General features: G+C 36.1%; 3 protein-coding genes across 5 annotated transcripts; 2 read left to right on the top strand and 1 right to left on the bottom strand.

The window, feature by feature from the left end:
- Nucleotides 1-457: 457 nt before the first annotated feature.
- On the top strand, nucleotides 458-4,211 carry MED32 (mediator of RNA polymerase II transcription subunit-like protein). Of its 3 annotated transcripts, none has more exons than XM_059579359.2 (3): nucleotides 458-676; nucleotides 2,013-2,465; nucleotides 3,671-4,211. In XM_059579359.2, exon 2 carries the CDS (start codon nucleotides 2,028-2,030, stop codon nucleotides 2,463-2,465), a length of 438 nt encoding a protein of 145 aa, XP_059435342.1. In that variant the 5' UTR covers nucleotides 458-676; nucleotides 2,013-2,027; the 3' UTR covers nucleotides 3,671-4,211. The 3 variants fall into 3 exon arrangements, with proteins under 3 accessions (XP_059435342.1, XP_059435341.1, XP_059435340.1); XM_059579358.2 differs by having other exon boundaries at nucleotides 2,010-2,465; XM_059579357.2 differs by having other exon boundaries at nucleotides 1,994-2,465.
- A 1,839-nt stretch (nucleotides 4,212-6,050) lies between these two features.
- LEW1 (Undecaprenyl pyrophosphate synthetase family protein) lies at nucleotides 6,051-10,664 on the top strand. The gene is made up of 8 exons (XM_059578723.2): nucleotides 6,051-6,187; nucleotides 6,522-6,582; nucleotides 7,088-7,358; nucleotides 7,476-7,537; nucleotides 8,071-8,269; nucleotides 8,369-8,465; nucleotides 9,845-9,927; nucleotides 10,393-10,664. Exons 2-8 carry the CDS (start codon nucleotides 6,535-6,537, stop codon nucleotides 10,398-10,400), a joined length of 768 nt encoding a protein of 255 aa, XP_059434706.1. The 5' UTR covers nucleotides 6,051-6,187; nucleotides 6,522-6,534; the 3' UTR covers nucleotides 10,401-10,664.
- A 1,114-nt stretch (nucleotides 10,665-11,778) lies between these two features.
- On the bottom strand, nucleotides 11,779-16,149 carry LOC132170766 (BURP domain protein USPL1-like). Its single transcript, XM_088513962.1, has 9 exons — nucleotides 16,057-16,149; nucleotides 15,730-15,993; nucleotides 15,498-15,674; nucleotides 14,659-14,844; nucleotides 14,205-14,279; nucleotides 13,814-13,998; nucleotides 13,646-13,720; nucleotides 13,064-13,249; nucleotides 11,779-12,690 (listed from the first exon to the last, which is right to left on the bottom strand). Exons 6-9 carry the CDS (start codon nucleotides 13,844-13,846, stop codon nucleotides 11,779-11,781), a joined length of 1,206 nt encoding a protein of 401 aa, XP_088370088.1. The 5' UTR covers nucleotides 13,847-13,998; nucleotides 14,205-14,279; nucleotides 14,659-14,844; nucleotides 15,498-15,674; nucleotides 15,730-15,993; nucleotides 16,057-16,149.

The following is a 16,149-nucleotide window of genomic DNA, read 5'->3' as shown; positions in this document are numbered from 1 at the left end:
GTTTTCAAATAGTAAGTAAGGAGGTACTTTTTTGAAAACTCACAATTTTAAAAGGTTAAACTGTGATTTTTAAGGCTAAATTATGATTTTGCCAAAATTTTAACTGTGTTTTAAAAAAATCACGTTTTCATTTTAAAATATATATATTTTTAAATTGTACTTTTTGAAATCGCAAACCTAAACCACCTAAGTAAAAAGTATTTGAAATCCTCTCTCTCTCTCTCATAATTTTTACATTTTATTTTTGGGTTAAATACCATATTCCCCTGTGGTTTAACAACTTTATTTTTTGTGCAAACGTGGCATTCCGTTTGGACAAAATTTAACGAATTACTATCTCCGTTATTATTCAAACCACATGTAAATAAAAATTAAACCTCATGGAGAAAAAATAAAATTGTTGAAGCAGACAATAAGTTATTTAACCCTTTATTTTTCGAACGAAATCTCCACCAAATTTTCGGTCTAAAATCGGTAAAATTAATGCAGCGCTGCCTGGTCGTCTTCAAAGATACTCACCAACTCCTTCCGACAAACAGAGAACCACAACATACCCTTTGGTCACCCACCACCAGCAGGAGCAATCACCGGCCAACATCCGGCGACCGAATACCGGAGAGATCAACGCAGCTGGAAGCTGGTCCCTCTGGGCTCGATACCCATAGAAAAAGTTAAGGTAATTTTCTAAATTTTCTCAATCTAAATGCTTGGTTTATATTTTTACCTGATGGGTAAGGAGTAACTAAGAGAATGGAAGCTGATAATGCGCAAACCCACTTATGTTTTCAGTAATAATAACAGTTTCGGCATGCTCAATTTGTGTTTACCTATTCCCTAGCACATAAATTTGTTCTTATTTTGTTGTTGGTGTGTTGTAAATTCTTTGTATTTTTAGGTTAGTGTATGATTAGATGTCGTTAGGTTAATTGTTTGTTGATTTAGGAGAAGTACATAGGTGGAAGAGAGCGATATTGACGGTTCGCTCCGTGGAGTGACACAATTTTCAGTTTGGAGTCCAATTTCAGTTTTTGGTAGGATTTAGATATTTGGGTTTGTGAATCATCCTAGATTTTTTGATTCAAGTTGAATGGCTTAGGTGGCAGCAAATTTTATGTTTTAACTTTGTTACCCGTAAGAGAGGGTTGTTTGAGGTTAGATCATAATATAATGCCCTAACCCCCATGACAATATCTCCTTTCCTTGGAAGAGTATTTGGCGGAGTAAGGTTCCTTGAAGAGTGGCTTTCTTTGCCTGGTCGGTTGCTTTAGGGAAGATTCTCGCTATGGATAATTTAAGAAAGCAGAATCTCATTGTGGTAGATTGGTCTTGCATGTATAAGAAGAGTGAGGGAATTGTAGATCACCTTTTACGTTATTGTGAGGTTATTAAGGCTTTATGAAATTATTTATTTGGTCTTTTGTAGGTTAGAGTGGGTTATGCCTCGTCAGGTGGTGGATCACTTTCTAGTTAGTGAGGGGTGTTGGGAAGTAACTTGGGTGCAACACTGCTGAAGATGATTCTGCCACGTTTAATGTGGTGTATTTTGAGAGAGAAGAGAGAGAGAGAAATGATTGAAATTTTGAAGATTGTGATAGGACGACGATGGAGTTAAAGGTTTTTTTTTTTCCAAAACTCTTTACCAGTTGACAACTGCCTATAATCGTTTGCATGTTTCTAATTTTCCTGATTTTTTTAATCTTTTAAATTGTTCTAATTAAGTGTTTTTCTTGTATACTTCTTTGTGTACTTGGATTACACCCTTTCGCTTTTAATATATTCGATTACTTATCAACAAATTTATTTGTTTCAAAAGTAACCTTTAGTAGGCTTCCATTCTCATATTCCATCTTTGTAAACAATTTCCTCAATTCCCAGCTATTGCTTGGCGCTTTTGGAAACGTTACTTGACATGAACAACTTGTAAATTTATGTGGTATTGCAATTATTATATCTTATTCCGTGTTAATTTCTTGAGATAACAAACTTCCTGCAGTTGATTGTTTTTGTAGCAGCTAGGAAGCCCCGAAATGGACAACCTGGTAGATTCTCTGAACAGTGCATATCAGGAGTTTGTTGCTGCAGCAGCTAGTGTGCTCGAAGCCAAGGAGATTTCTGGTGCCCAGAAAATAGCTGCCACAGATGCTGCTCTAGAAAATTTTAAGCAGAGATGGGAGTTGTTCAGAGTGGCTTGTGACCAAGCGGAGGAGTTTGTGGAGTCTGTGAAGCAAAGGATAGGATCAGAGTGCCTCGTAGATGAAGCAACTGGCTCACTGGCTGGGAAGTCAGGTCAGGCTGTCACTACTGGTCTTCCACCCATTAGTGCTGTCCGGTTGGAACAGATGAGTAAGGCTGTCAGATGGCTTGTGATTGAACTACAGCATGGTTCTGGAACTGCTGCTGGTTCAGCCCATTCCCACCCTTCTGCTCCTTTTGATGCTAGGTTCTCTGAAGATGCAGCTCAATAGGTATTATATGATGTATGCTGACAAAAAAAGTCATGCTTTTCTTGTTTTTCAATTTGCTTGAAAGTGAATGTAGTTCTTGTTACATCATTGGAGGTGGTTATCTTATCACCAATACGATGAATGTGATTCATTTCTTATCCTGTGCTGATAATATTTGATATGCCTCTTGAAATAACTTAGTGAATTTACTTAACTTAGGGATCCTTTACACTGTATGGTTCCACCGTACTAGTGTTGTCGTCCCTTGGCTTTTTCATAAAATTCCTTTGCCTTTTCATACAAAAAAAAAAAGAAGAATTTAAATGGTTGAGAATTTTGTTTCTTTGATTAACACATAAAACTGCAACTCTTGCACGCACCAGAGTTCTTACAGTAATATCTAAAATATCTCTTTTGTGTCAGTAAAGCAATAGCAACCAATATCAAGTGATGGTGCCACACGCACGCACATACACCGGAGAGATTGTGCCCGATGGTTTAGGCCATTAAGATGATCTAAAAGACTATAACATTAGCTGACAAGTGACTTATATGGATACCAGGATTCCTTCTGTTGTCTATTTGCATTTTTGTTGTGGGCATCTCTTCTTTTTTTACTTATAAATAAAAGCTGAGGTGCTGGATGCCCATTCCGGTATCCTAAATGGTTTAATATATTCAGAATTCCAGTGTTTATTAACAAATGTATTCAGGTCTTTTATTTATTCAAACAGTAATCTCTTAAGTTGATCCGCCCCTTTTTTTTTTTTTTTTTTTTTTTAATTACTTTTTCATACTGTTATTGTTGGTACTGACTCTGTAATATTTTAAATTTTCATTTACTGCTTTTATAATTTGCATATTCATGTCCCATATGGTTATTTATTCTATTAGGGGGCAAATTGTCAATTGAATTATATAAGGAAGAACATTACAATCATAGTGTACATGATTAGAGAGATTCTGCTATGAACATTCAAAATATAAGGAAGAAACATGCCAAGTAAGCCTGCAGCTCGGATCTTCCATTAGCCAGCCAAAATCAATGTCACGCTAAATTCAAAGGCAGATGTTTATTATCTGATAATGTTTGGTATGAAAGTAATAGTAGTTGCACATCTATGTGTTTGTATGCATAGGTAGAGACGAGCTAGGCGTATGTAGAATGCGTGCATATTACATGCAGGCTGCATTGTTCCTCATTGACTAAATGGTTTATGTGGCAGGTATCTCTTCTTCCAGCTATCATCATGAAGACCCTCCTCTTATCCAAAAAAATGCTGAAAGAAGGTTTATTGGTGCCTTGTTCTTGTTTTATGCTATCTGAGTGCGGAAGATCTAAAATATCAAAGCAAAGCATTGTGATACTCTTTTGTGGTGTTCTGTAATGCTAAGACTGAGGATTCAAGAATCAAGGATGCAGGCTTTATCTTTACAGTTTCAGACTAGGCTTAGATGCTGGAAAAAAAATTATAGCACTCGTGTTGTAATTTTTTCAGTGGTTCATTTTCTCTCTCCTTATAAAAAAACTTTAAACTTGATCTTGACTATTGAAAAAACTACAGCACCTATGCTACTTAAGCCAAATTCGCCATTGCTTACGTTTTTATGGGAGAGCTGCAAAGGGTGGGCAAGACTTGCAGTCTTGTGGAAAGGGCTAGTTCACATATAGTTGTAATTTTATGAGATTTTTATTGAGGATGTAATGAATGATATGTACTTTCATGACATTTTTGATATATACATTACCTATCATTCCACATTCCACATTTCAGATACTTTCACACACTAATCAATCATCTATATATCTACTTGCACCTATCTTTCCATAGCCAAACCAATTAGTCCTCACTTCCTTTGCTCTCAAATCCCTTACTTTCTTCACCCTTTTCATTTGTGATCTTCGCCATCTTTCTGAATGATATGTACTTTCATGGTTAGATGATAATTATAATGTAATGATATAACTCTGAGATAGCTAGGTGATTTGTTTTGAATAGTTCAAGTACCTAAAAGCCTAAAACATTAGTGAGTTTTATTTATAGTATTACTTAACAAATGAATATGGGTGATTTTATTCATTTTGTCGTGATATAATAAGGTAAACTGATTTTTTGAATTAAATTATCTTGAATTAGATATAGATACCATAATCATGGTGATATTTTGAAAGAAGTATAATGTTATTTTTTATATTCATATCACACCTATTGACTGAAGTCTTGAAAGAAACACATGAAGATTATTACCATATTTTTGTTACTCTTTCGTTTCCCATTTGGTTTTATTATTTCAAAACAAAAACATTAAAAAACAAACAAATCAAAATACAAAATGTTAACAAAACACTTCAAACTATTTTTACCTTTTATAGTGGTCTGGGGTGGCCGAAGATAGGGGGCGGCTAGCCCCCCTTGTTATTTTTTATTTGATTTTAATTTTATTTTTTTTAAAAAAAATTAATTAATATTTTATTATTTAATTTAAGTGGGCTGTTGGCCAAAATTGAAAATTAGAGAAACTCCAATTCTCCCAATAATGGGAGGGGATCCTGATTCGGGACTACTAGGGTTTGTCGTATGGATTGGGATTCTTGACAATGCTGCCAAAATTGCTCATCAGCTTTTTCTCAAATTCTGGCCATCCAATGTCATCAAACAGTCACAATTTCGCCACGTGTCCTAACTAAAGATAAATAATAAAATATTATTTATATTTAAAAAATATATATATAAAACAAAATATTAAAATATTAAAATTAAAAATTAAAAAAATTGGGGTGGCCGACCACCCCAACCAGCTCCTGGGGCATATTAAAAATTAAAAAAATTGAGGTGGCCGACCACTCCAATTGAGCTCCACCACCCCCAGGGGCCGGTTGGGGTTGGCCGAACCACCCTCAATGGCCAAATTTTAGGTTTTGGTCATGGGAGATGGTTCGGCCACCCCCAACTGGCTCATAGCTTAGTTGGGGTGGCCGGCCACCTAATTTTTTTAATTTTTAATTTTAATATTTTATTTTATAATTTTATTTTTAAAATAAATAATATTTTATTAGTAGCGGAATATGTGAAAAAATTATAACAATTGAATGATATTAGATGACCAAAATGGACAATTTTGGCGTATCGCTCCTGATCCCTGTCGTATAGCAGAACTATTGGAAAACTTGTCCGATCTCCATACGTACAAGTAGAATTGAAGTAGAAGGATACAAATTTGTAGTTAGGTTGCTGAAAAGTAGCGAAACCCAAAACCTAAGTAGTCTGGAGTAGGTTTACAAAAAAACAAAAAGTAGTAGTCTGAACTAGATGTCCAAGGTGCCGGAGCAGGTAGGGTATCCCCACTCCTCTTTCGGCCCGTAGTATGCCCATGGCCCTACAACGGTACTGTTTTAAGGTGGGTACTGTAGTCTTTTTTAGAAATAAATATTTGATTGATTTTAGTGAAAATGTTTTATGAAAAAAAAATAAAAAAATATATTTTATATAAAAAAATATAAAAAATTTATTTTGTAGTGATTTTTTTATTTAAATAATAATAATAAAAATAATTAATGTAATATAAAAAATAGGGATGTTGAAATTAATTTGAAGGTTAAAAAGTTTTTCTTTTTGGATTGAGGGAGGCGTTCCAGGCGCTTTGGCAAACACACCCAAAACTGCTTGGCCTCACACCATGTGGGGGAGACATTTTCACAGAGCTCACCAACCCGAGTGAGATTCTTCGCAGAAGTACTCAAGGTAAGCTTCAAAGCTCCAACCCATTTGGGCTGGGCTTCCCAGGACAAAATCTGTTATGTAACAGGCACAAGTGATTGCAAATTTCCCCAAGTTTTCTGCTCCGTTTCAATCTGTTGTATTTATTTTTCTGGGTTTTTAAGATTCAATGTTTCTGATTATTGTGGATATTTTTCTTTCTACAATTGGCTGGTTTTCGCACATCTGAAAAATACTCTCTTTAAATTTCTTTTGCGTATGCTTCTTTGTTATTCCGAGATAGCTGTGTTTTGTATACGTACGTTCCTTTACTATTTGGGAACTTTAGTTTGATGGGTTTATTTTTATTTTCTTATAGAGTTTTCAGACTGATGGAGTTTGGAGAAGAAATTCGGAAGGCTAAACATTCCATTGCTCAAGTAAGTGGCTAAGAGCATGAACTTCTTGTTTAGTGTTATTTATTTACTGGGTAATTTGTTTTTACTATAATTCGCTTCAGCCACGTGGTTCAGTGAGTTTATCGGGTGTGATGAATTTTCCTTGATATATTTTATGAGGAAACGGACTTAAGCAGTTGATCGGAACCCTTGAAAAAAGCATGTGATTGCAAAAATTTCAAGAGGTGTTAAGGTCCGTTTGATTTAAAAAATAACGTTTTCTAAACTTGCAATTGGAAAAAGAGGAGCATAATAAGCTCTTATTTTGCTCCACAAAGCAAGCTCTTTAAGTTTGATTTATTAACTTTTTATAACTTTTGTGGATCTGAAAATGCGACTTTTTGTGCTTCTTTAAGAGGTTATAAATTGTAATATTGTTGGCCCATCTATGGTGAAGGAAGACTTTGCTGATTGATACTCATGATTCAGGTCATGGGCTTTCCTTTGAACTTAAATATGTTCATTCTGGATTTTTTGGGTGCTGCAGATTGGCAATTTCGGACTTCTACTCTTATGGTGTATTCTTCATTTTCTTGTCAACGTATGGTACTTTCTGCTGGAAATAGTTCATGCGGTTGAAGGTTACTTTATCTCTAGCGGACTACTGAAGAAGTACGAAGCCCTTAATTTAGGAAAGCTCCGGTACCTGGCTATTGTGGTAGGAAGTGAAGAAGCTTACCAAACTTCAGAGATCACTAAACTTTTACAGTGGCTGGAAACTATTGGCGTGAAGCATGTATGCCTTTATGACACGGAAGGTGAGACACATAAGTTTAACAAGGTGGAAGTTCTACAATTGCTGTGTAATAATGTAAAGGCGTGCATGCAACTCTTGTTTTGCAAATGATGCATTTTTAAACATTTTGATGCTATAGGAGTATTAAAGAAATCAAAAGAAGCCATCTTGGAGAAGATGAACAATGCAACAGTATTTCAGGTACTATCTTTCTATCTGTACAATAAAGTTACACTTATGTCCCCAGTTTACCACCATTCATTGATGGAAGTTACTAACCAATGAAGGGGCTGTTCAGCTAATATGTTAATACGATTATAGGTGTAACAAAAACCCATTATTGTACTATACCAGCAAATCGACTTTTCTTGTCATATAAAACTTCATTTAAAAAAGCTTACTACAGGAACAATGTGGGTAACTTGTACAGTCTCATTAGGATAAATTTAACATAATAGTTGATGTAAAAGTCTTTATATGCACGTGTGTACACTCATTTGGTGCTTCTTTCTTTATTCCTTAAACTGTACATGAATTTTATTTGTTCTTTCAAATACATTAGACAAAGAGCCTCCTCGTTTGTGGGTTCCTTTTCTTTAATGATGAATAACTGTGATAGTGATACTTTTAATAAAAAGATACTCAACATTATTTGTATCATCTGCAATGGATTATTGGTATGTTAAGTATTCTATCGGAGCTATCAACACATTTAGGGTTTATTATATGTGCAGGAAGCTGATGAAAATGATAAGCTACTTGACCAAAAACATATGTCATTAGAATTTGCTTCATACTCTGACGGAAAGGGAGCTGTGGCTAAAGCAGCTAACTTACTTTTCACAAAGTATATAACATCAGCTAATTCTGGTGGAGATCAGGAACATAGAATTTTTACAGAAGCTCACATGACCGAGGCACTAAGAGCCGTTGGTTTGTTTTACTTTTCAGATGTTCTTAATAGTTCAGAGAATTGATTATGTTTTCATTTTAATGTATGAACTTTGGGTATTTGTGTTCATATACTATCAGGTAGCGGAGGGCCAGAACCTGACCTTCTATTAGTATATGGACCTACAAGATGTCACCTAGGTTTCCCTGCATGGAGGATTCGATATACCGAGATTATGTGAGTATTCTTTCTTCTCGTGGTGTTTTTCTTCCTAAATACTTCACTTAGTTGCTGTGATATAGGAGAAGTTACCTCTTGTTTTCAAGGGAGGCTAGGGTTTTTTTTTTTTTTTTTTTTTTTTGGGTTTTATTTTACAGGCTTTCTTAGTAATATTGAGATTTCTTATTTTTTTTAGTAACTTTAGGACACTTTTGGGAGTTTTTAATACGAAGCTGTGAGAAATAAAAAACTCATTGATCCATCAAATTACACAACTTCTCCAAAGCTAAAGAAATGTTCAGTATTAAGCCAAATTCTAAGTTTAAAAGACTGTTTCTGTGGGGTTCATTTTGAGATTTAGTATTTATGTTCCAGCTCAGTACTCCTGGTAAGGAAAAAAAAAAAAAAACAAAAAAAGTCAAATAGTCTGTGTAAGCAGCACTCTGGACCTTTTTTAGTGCCAGCCTTTTCTGAAACATGTCCTTTTTCCATTTGGTCAATGGAGGAATGTTGAAGGTTTGTTGCTTAGCATGGGGAGCAGCTATGTGTAACCTGAATTGTTTCAGCTTTCAATAGATTTGTACAATGTTGCTTGCGTAAAGGATGCTTATGTGGCGGATCATTTTGAGTTATTTAGTGACTCTTGTCGGTAGGATGTAATCTTTATCAAAGTGGCACACGATTGAGAGGCAGATGTATTTGCTTCATTTTTCAATTTGCTGTATTCCTTCAAATTGAGATGTGCAAGTAAAGACAAGCTTTGTCAGCCCCCCTTCCAAGAGAGGGTTGTTTTACGTTAGATCTTTCTACAATGTTCTTGTTCTCCATGATAGTACTCCCTTCCCTTGGAAGGGTGTTTGGTGGTGGGATAAGGTTCTCATGGGAGTGGCATTTTTTGCTTGATCAGCCACTTTAAGGAAAGATCCTCACCATTGATAAGTTAAGGAAATGACCTATCTTAGTGGTAGAATGGTGTTGTATATGTAAGAGGAGTGAGAAGTCTGTGGATCATCTTCTACTGTATTGTGAGATTACTAGGTAGGACATTATGGAATGCTATTTTCAGTCATGTCGGGTTATCGTATTTGCTTATCTTGAGTTTCCATTATGATCCATGAGCGAGTTTACAACAGTGTTTGTAGTGAAAACCAAAAACCTAAAAAGGGCTGCTTTCTGAAAATCCCGACAAAAAGAAGGAAAAAACTAAACAAAAAGAAGCACTTGACTTCAATATCTTCATTTTTGTCATGTCTTTTTGAGAAACTTTATGTTGCGCGTATTTGCTTTCTCCATTTTCTGATCAGGGAGTTGTGGTGAGCTTGTGCGATTGAGAAACTTCTCACTATGTCACATTTTCTTTTCTTGGACTGAAAATGCGACCCATTTTTGTTTTGCAGACATATGGGATCATTGAAGTCCATGAGACACGGTTCCCTACTTAAGGCCATTTACAAGTTCACCATTGTGCGCCAGAACTTTGGTAAGTGCCCTATTTGTTTTGTTTTGCAATTGCTATTTCTTCCTAATAACATGAATGAGAACTAATGATCGAACAAAATCCTTAAAAAAGTTGTATGCTAAAACCTCCATGGTTAATTTAAATTTGAATTTCCACCTTGATTTGCAATAGAAATTTTCTTACTATCACAATCTAAGTGGCATTCCCCCCTCCCCCCCCCCCCCCCCCCCCTCTTTTATAACTTCGCAGTGAATTATTTATTTTTCTAAGGTCATACGAAATGGTGACTCTTCTTTCTCACTGATGAACTAGTCTTCATTTCCTATCATCAGTTCACCAGCTCGTTTCTTTCAGATTTGATTTGGTTCACACTGGATTAAATTTGTTTTCATTTATGGCCATAAGGCATTTTCTTCTCTGCACAAATGGTTCTTGGAAGAAACTTATCTACTATTTTGAAGACGCTGTAATCTTTTGTTCCAACAGGCAAGTGAGCCACTCAGATGGGAAGGTCGTCATCTTGGATAAGCGGTGCAGAGCTTCCAACGTTTGTCCAGGGGTTGTAAATTTTTTATCCTTTTACATAAAGGCAGATTGCACTGGCGTATAATCTGCCAAGTTCTTCATAAATGTGAAAGCCTCTCTCTCTCTCTCACATGTGAGGCAACATATTATTGTTATTGAGTTACGAAATGACAAGCAAATGATTTAGTGCTTTTGGGCAGAAATTCCTATATCTGATTTGTTTGTCTTTGACACAGAGTTTTCCTTCTATTTTTCTCCAATTCAGTTTATTAAATTGACACGGACAAATTCCTATATCTGATTTAGTGCATGTGAAAATCATATGATCTATTGCATTTTGGACATGCTACCTTAATACACTGATTTTGAGGAAACTTTATCGACTCAATTTGGAGGAAAAATTTGTTCTTAGACAAAATTATGATGCATTGAGAATGCTTGACAAAATGTGGGCTGTCATTTCCATAAAATGTTGATTTCCTAGTGAGTTTGTAAGGGAATGAAGCAAAAGATACAGTAGTCCATAAAATGCATGTGAGAATTACATGATCTATTAAAAATGGTGCTTGTGAAAATCATATGCAAATGAGTAATGCTTGAAATTATACTTTTATCTTACAATGTTGATGTGTTAGTGCTAATCAATACTTGGGCACCCATGATAAAAAATAAAAGATAAAAAAAAAAAAATCTAATAGTTGATTGGCACCGGCACGTCAGCAAAATAAGATAAAAGTGTGGTTTCATTGATTGAAACTGTCACGTCAGTAAAATAAGATAAAAGTGTAGTTTTTAGCATTACTCTATGCATTCTAGACACATTTTAGTTTAGAGCAATGCTAAAAACTATACTTTTATTTCATCATTATTTTACGCGGTTGACGTACCAATCAATCTTTAGATTTTTTTTTTTGTCAATTATCAATGATTGATTGGTACTACGATGTCAGGATAGAATAGTGATAAGATAAAAGTGTATTTTCTAACGTTATTCTTTAGTTTAGTTTGAAAGAAAACTTTGTTCGATATTCTTACGAAAATTTCAACTTTTTGGGAATGACATGGAATATATGGAGGACAGAGTTGACGGTTGGATTCTTATCAACAAACTGAAAAAAAAACACTCAGTTTGAACTCATAACACAAATGGCAGGCATGTTTCATAACTAACTGCTTAATTAAGAAACAAAGTCAGAGCCTTTTGTACATCTGACTTTCCCCTACAAGACATAGAAACAACAAACTAGAAAGTAGCATCACAAGCAGAACAAGAACTCGGTGATTATTGACCTTTATTCAACATCTACACAACATATATAGAGGCAACTGGCAAGGCAACGGTGCTGCTCAGATAGAGGCTGTTGTTGGCGATGGAACCCAGACAAGATGATATACAGGGAGGAAATGGCATATTGGAGAAGACGAGCTGGGCTTGATTCCAAGTTGTCTAAACAGGATGTTATCAGGGTCCCAATCAGACGTGTCCATGTGGCATACAGCAACAGCTTCCACCTTCTGCCCGTTTTCACCTCCTAGAGAAACCTTGAAAATCTTGCTATTTTCTATGAAGTGACAGTAGAAAACTTTGTAAGAGTAGGGCAATGGGTGGCAGGCAACCCATTTAGGAGCATGAATTTCTTCTGAAATAGTCAAGACACTGTAGTTTTGTGTCAACTCTGGCATTGTGGGGAACTGTTTTGTTGTTAGAACATTCAAGTTGGTCCCCGAGCCCATGATGTTGTTGACAAAATCAAGCATGGATTCTAAAGAGGTAGCACAGAGCTTGATCTCCCCCTTGATGGGTAAAGATTCACACTGCATGAGTGTGTCTTTCATGGCTTTTGCATTGGGAGAATCTGCAGGGATTGAGAAGAGTTGGAGAACGTTTGGGAGTTGGGGCATTGAGAAAGGAATGGAATCAGCTTCTCCTCTAGGCAAGAAATGGGGGAATTCTTGTATGGGAAAGTGGACTGCCATTGTTCTCCCAACATACAGATCATCGAATGTAAAAAAGCCAAATTTGAATGCTTTTGAGTGGTCCATGTGGGATGATGATGATGATGGCTTTGCTGCCATTTGATTTTCATGCGAGTCATCCAACTCTTTCACGTCTTGGGTATTTATGTAACCAGCTATGTAACTGTCTTTCTCATCTCCTCTGCCTCCATAACCAGTTTTGTAATTTGCTTCTCTGTTTTTGTACCCAGCTATGTAGGGTTGCTTCATCTCTTCTTGGTTTGCCACCACTTGTTGGCCACACTACAAACAACAACTCAAATCAAGATCAACTTTAACAAAGAGTTACAAATTCTAGCTGCTCCTAAATAAAGAGTAGTGAGAAAATAAGAAACAAACACTAACATGCTTTTTATTCTCCATCTCAGTGTCTTTCAAGGCTTTTTTAGTACCATACTGAGCTATATAATTGTCTTTCACATCCTCTCTCGTTATGTAATTTGCCCGTCTGTTTGTGTACCCAGCTATGTAGGGTTGGTTCATCTCTTTTTGGCTTTCTATCTCCTCTTGCTGGTGGCCCTGGAAACAAGAATCCAAATTAAGACCAACTTGACAAAATGTAAACCCTTGAATACAGTGTAGCAGGCAAATATATATCACCAAAACAAACACCAACATGCTCTCTATTCTCCATCTCAGTGTCTTTCAGGGCCTTTTTAGTACCACATTGAGCTATGTAATTGTCTTTCACATCTGTTCTAGTTCCATAACTAGTTTTATAACTTGCCTGTCTGTTTGTGTACCTAGCTATGTAGGGTTGGTTCATCTCTTTTTGGTTTTCCATCTCCTCTTGCTGCTGGCCCTGCAAACAAGAATCCAAAATAAGATCAACTTGACAAAATGGAAAACCCTTAAACATAGTGTAATAGGCATATATATCACCAAATCAAACACTAACATGCTCTCTATTCTCCATCTTAGTGTCTTTCATGGCTTTTTTAGTACCATACTGGTCTATGTAATTGTTTTCCATCTCCTCTTGCTGGTGGCCCTGCAAACAAGAATCCAAAATAAGATCAACTTGACAAAATGGAAAACCCTTAAACGTAGTGTAATAGGCATATATATCACCAAATCAAACACTAACATGCTCTTTATTCTCCATCTTAGTGTCTTTCATGGCTTTTTTAGTACCATATTGAGCTATGTAATTGTCTTTCACATTCTCTTTAGTTACGTAACAAGTTATGTAATTTACCTGTTTGTTTGTGTACCCAGCTATGTAGGGTTGGTTCATCTCCTTTTGGTTTTCCACCTCCTCTTGCTGGTGGCCCTGCAAACAAGAATCCAAATTGATCAACTTGACAAAATGGTAAACCCTTAAACGCAGTGTAATATGCATATATATCACCAAATCAAACACTACATGCTCTCTATTCTCCATCTTAGTGTCTTTCATGTCTTTTTTAGTACCATACTGAGCTATGTAATTGTCTTTCACATCCTCTTTAGTTCCGTAACTAGTTATGTAATTACCTGTCTGTTTGTGTACCCAGCTATGTAGGGTTGGTTCATCTCTTTTTGGTTTTCCACCTCCTCTTGCTGGGGCCCCTGCAAACAAGAATCCAAATTAAGATCAACTTGACAAAATGGAAAACCCTTAAATGCAGTGAAATAGGCATATATATCACCAAATCAAACACTAAAATGCTCTCTATTCTCCATCTCAGTGTCTTTCAAGGCTTTCTAGTACCATACTGAGCTATGTAATTGTCTTTCATAGCCTCTTTAGTTCTATAACTAGTTATGTAACTTACCTGTCTGTTTGTGTACCCAGCTATGTAGGGTTGGTTCATCTCTTTTTGGTTTTCCACCTCCTCTTGCTGGTGGCCCTGCAAACAAGAATCCAAATTGATCAAATTGACAAAATGAAAAACCCTTAAATAAAGTGTAATAGGCATATATATCACCAAATCAAATACTAACATGCTCTCTATTCTCCATCTTAGTGTCTTTCAAGGCCTTTTTAGTACCATACTGAGCTATGTAATTGTCTTTCACATCCTCTCTAGTTCCATAACTAGTTATATGTAATTTACCTGTCTATTTCTGTACCCAGCTATGTAGAGTTGGTTCATCTCTTTTTGGCTTTCCATCTCCACTTGCTGGTGGCCCTGCAAACAAGAATCCAAATTAAGACCTACTTAACAAAATGTAAACCCTTAAATTCAGTGTAGCAGGCAAGTATATATCACCAAAACAAACACTAACATGCTCTCTATTCTCCATCTCAGTGTCTTTCAAGGCTTTTTTAGTACCACACTGAGCTATGTAATTGTCTTTCACATCCTCTCTAGTTCCATAACTAGTTATGCAATTTACCTGTCTGTTTGTGTACCCAGCTATGTAGGGTTGGTTCATCTCTTTTTGGTTTTCCACCTCCTCTTGCTGGTGGCCCTGTAAACAAGAATCCAAATTGATCAACTTGACAAAATGGTAAACCCTTAAACGCAGTGTAATATGCATATATATCACCAAATCAAACACTACATGCCCTCCATTCTCCATCTTAATGTCTTTCATGTCTTTTTTAGTACCATACTGAGCTATGTAATTGTCTTTCACATCCTCTTTAGTTCCGTAACTAGTTATGTAATTACCTGTCTGTTTGTGTACCCAGCTATGTAGGGTTGGTTCATCTCTTTTTGGTTTTCCACCTCCTCTTGCTGTGGCCCCTGCAAACAAGAATCCAAATTAAGATCAACTTGACAAAATGGAAAACCCTTAAATGCAGTGAAATAGGCATATATATCACCAAATCAAACACTAAAATGCTCTCTATTCTCCATCTCAGTGTCTTTCAAGGCTTTCTAGTACCATACTGAGCTATGTAATTGTCTTTCATAGCCTCTTTAGTTCTATAACTAGTTATGTAACTTACCTGTCTGTTTGTGTACCCAGCTATGTAGGGTTGGTTCATCTCTTTTTGGTTTTCCACCTCCTCTTGCTGGTTGCCCTGCAAACAAGAATCCAAATTGATCAAATTGACAAAATGAAAAACCCTTAAATAAAGTGTAATAGGCATATATATCACCAAATCAAATACTAACATGCTCTCTATTCTCCATCTTAGTGTCTTTCAAGGCCTTTTTAGTACCATACTGAGCTATGTAATTGTCTTTCACATCCTCTCTAGTTCCATAACTAGTTATGTAATTTACCTGTCTATTTCTGTACCCAGCTATGTAGGGTTGGTTCATCTCTTTTTGGCTTTCCATCTCCACTTGCTGGTGGCCCTGCAAACAAGAATCCAAATTAAGACCTACTTAACAAAATGTAAACCCTTAAATTCAGTGTAGCAGGCAAGTATATATCACCAAAACAAACACTAACATGCTCTCTATTCTCCATCTCAGTGTCTTTCAAGGCTTTTTTAGTACCACACTGAGCTATGTAATTGTCTTTCACATCCTCTCTAGTTCCATAACTAGTTATGCAATTTACCTGTCTGTTTGTGTACCCAGCTATGTAGGGTTGGTTCATCTCTTTTTGGTTTTCCACCTCCTCTTGCTGGTGGTCCTGCAAACAAGAATCCAAATTGATCAACTTGACAAAATGGTAAACCCTTAAACGCAGTGTAATATGCATATATATCACCAAATCAAACACTACATGCTCTCTATTCTCCATCTTAGTGTCTTTCATGTCTTTTTTAGTACCATACTGAGCTATGTAATTGTCTTTCATAGCCTCTTTAGTTCT

This window comes from Corylus avellana, chromosome 2 (assembly GCF_965113065.1).
Source record: "Corylus avellana chromosome 2, dhCorAvel1.hap1.2, whole genome shotgun sequence".
NCBI lineage: Eukaryota > Viridiplantae > Streptophyta > Magnoliopsida > Fagales > Betulaceae > Corylus > Corylus avellana.
The sequence above is the reverse complement of the archived record's forward strand: the minus strand, read 5'-3'. Positions and strand labels throughout refer to the sequence as shown.

Excerpts from the sequence above, each read along its gene's own strand:
- MED32 (XM_059579359.2), top strand. The coding sequence starts at position 2,028 with ATGGACAACCTGGTAGATTCTCTGAACAGTGCATATCAGGAGTTTGTT.
- LEW1 (XM_059578723.2), top strand. The coding sequence starts at position 6,535 with ATGGAGTTTGGAGAAGAAATTCGGAAGGCTAAACATTCCATTGCTCAA. Across the intron at positions 7,359-7,475 it reads ATGCCTTTATGACACGGAAG|GAGTATTAAAGAAATCAAAA; the intron begins GTGAGACACATA and ends TTGATGCTATAG. Across the intron at positions 8,466-9,844 it reads ATTCGATATACCGAGATTAT|ACATATGGGATCATTGAAGT; the intron begins GTGAGTATTCTT and ends TTTGTTTTGCAG.
- LOC132170766 (XM_088513962.1), bottom strand. The coding sequence starts at position 13,846 with ATGAAAGACACTAAGATGGAGAATAGAGAGCAT. Across the intron at positions 13,250-13,645 it reads CTGGGTACACAAACAAACAG|GGCCAGCAGCAAGAGGAGAT; the intron begins GTAAATTACATA and ends TCTTGTTTGCAG. Across the intron at positions 12,691-13,063 it reads AGATGGAGAATAGAGAGCAT|TGTGGCCAACAAGTGGTGGC; the intron begins GTTGGTGTTTGT and ends TGTTGTTTGTAG.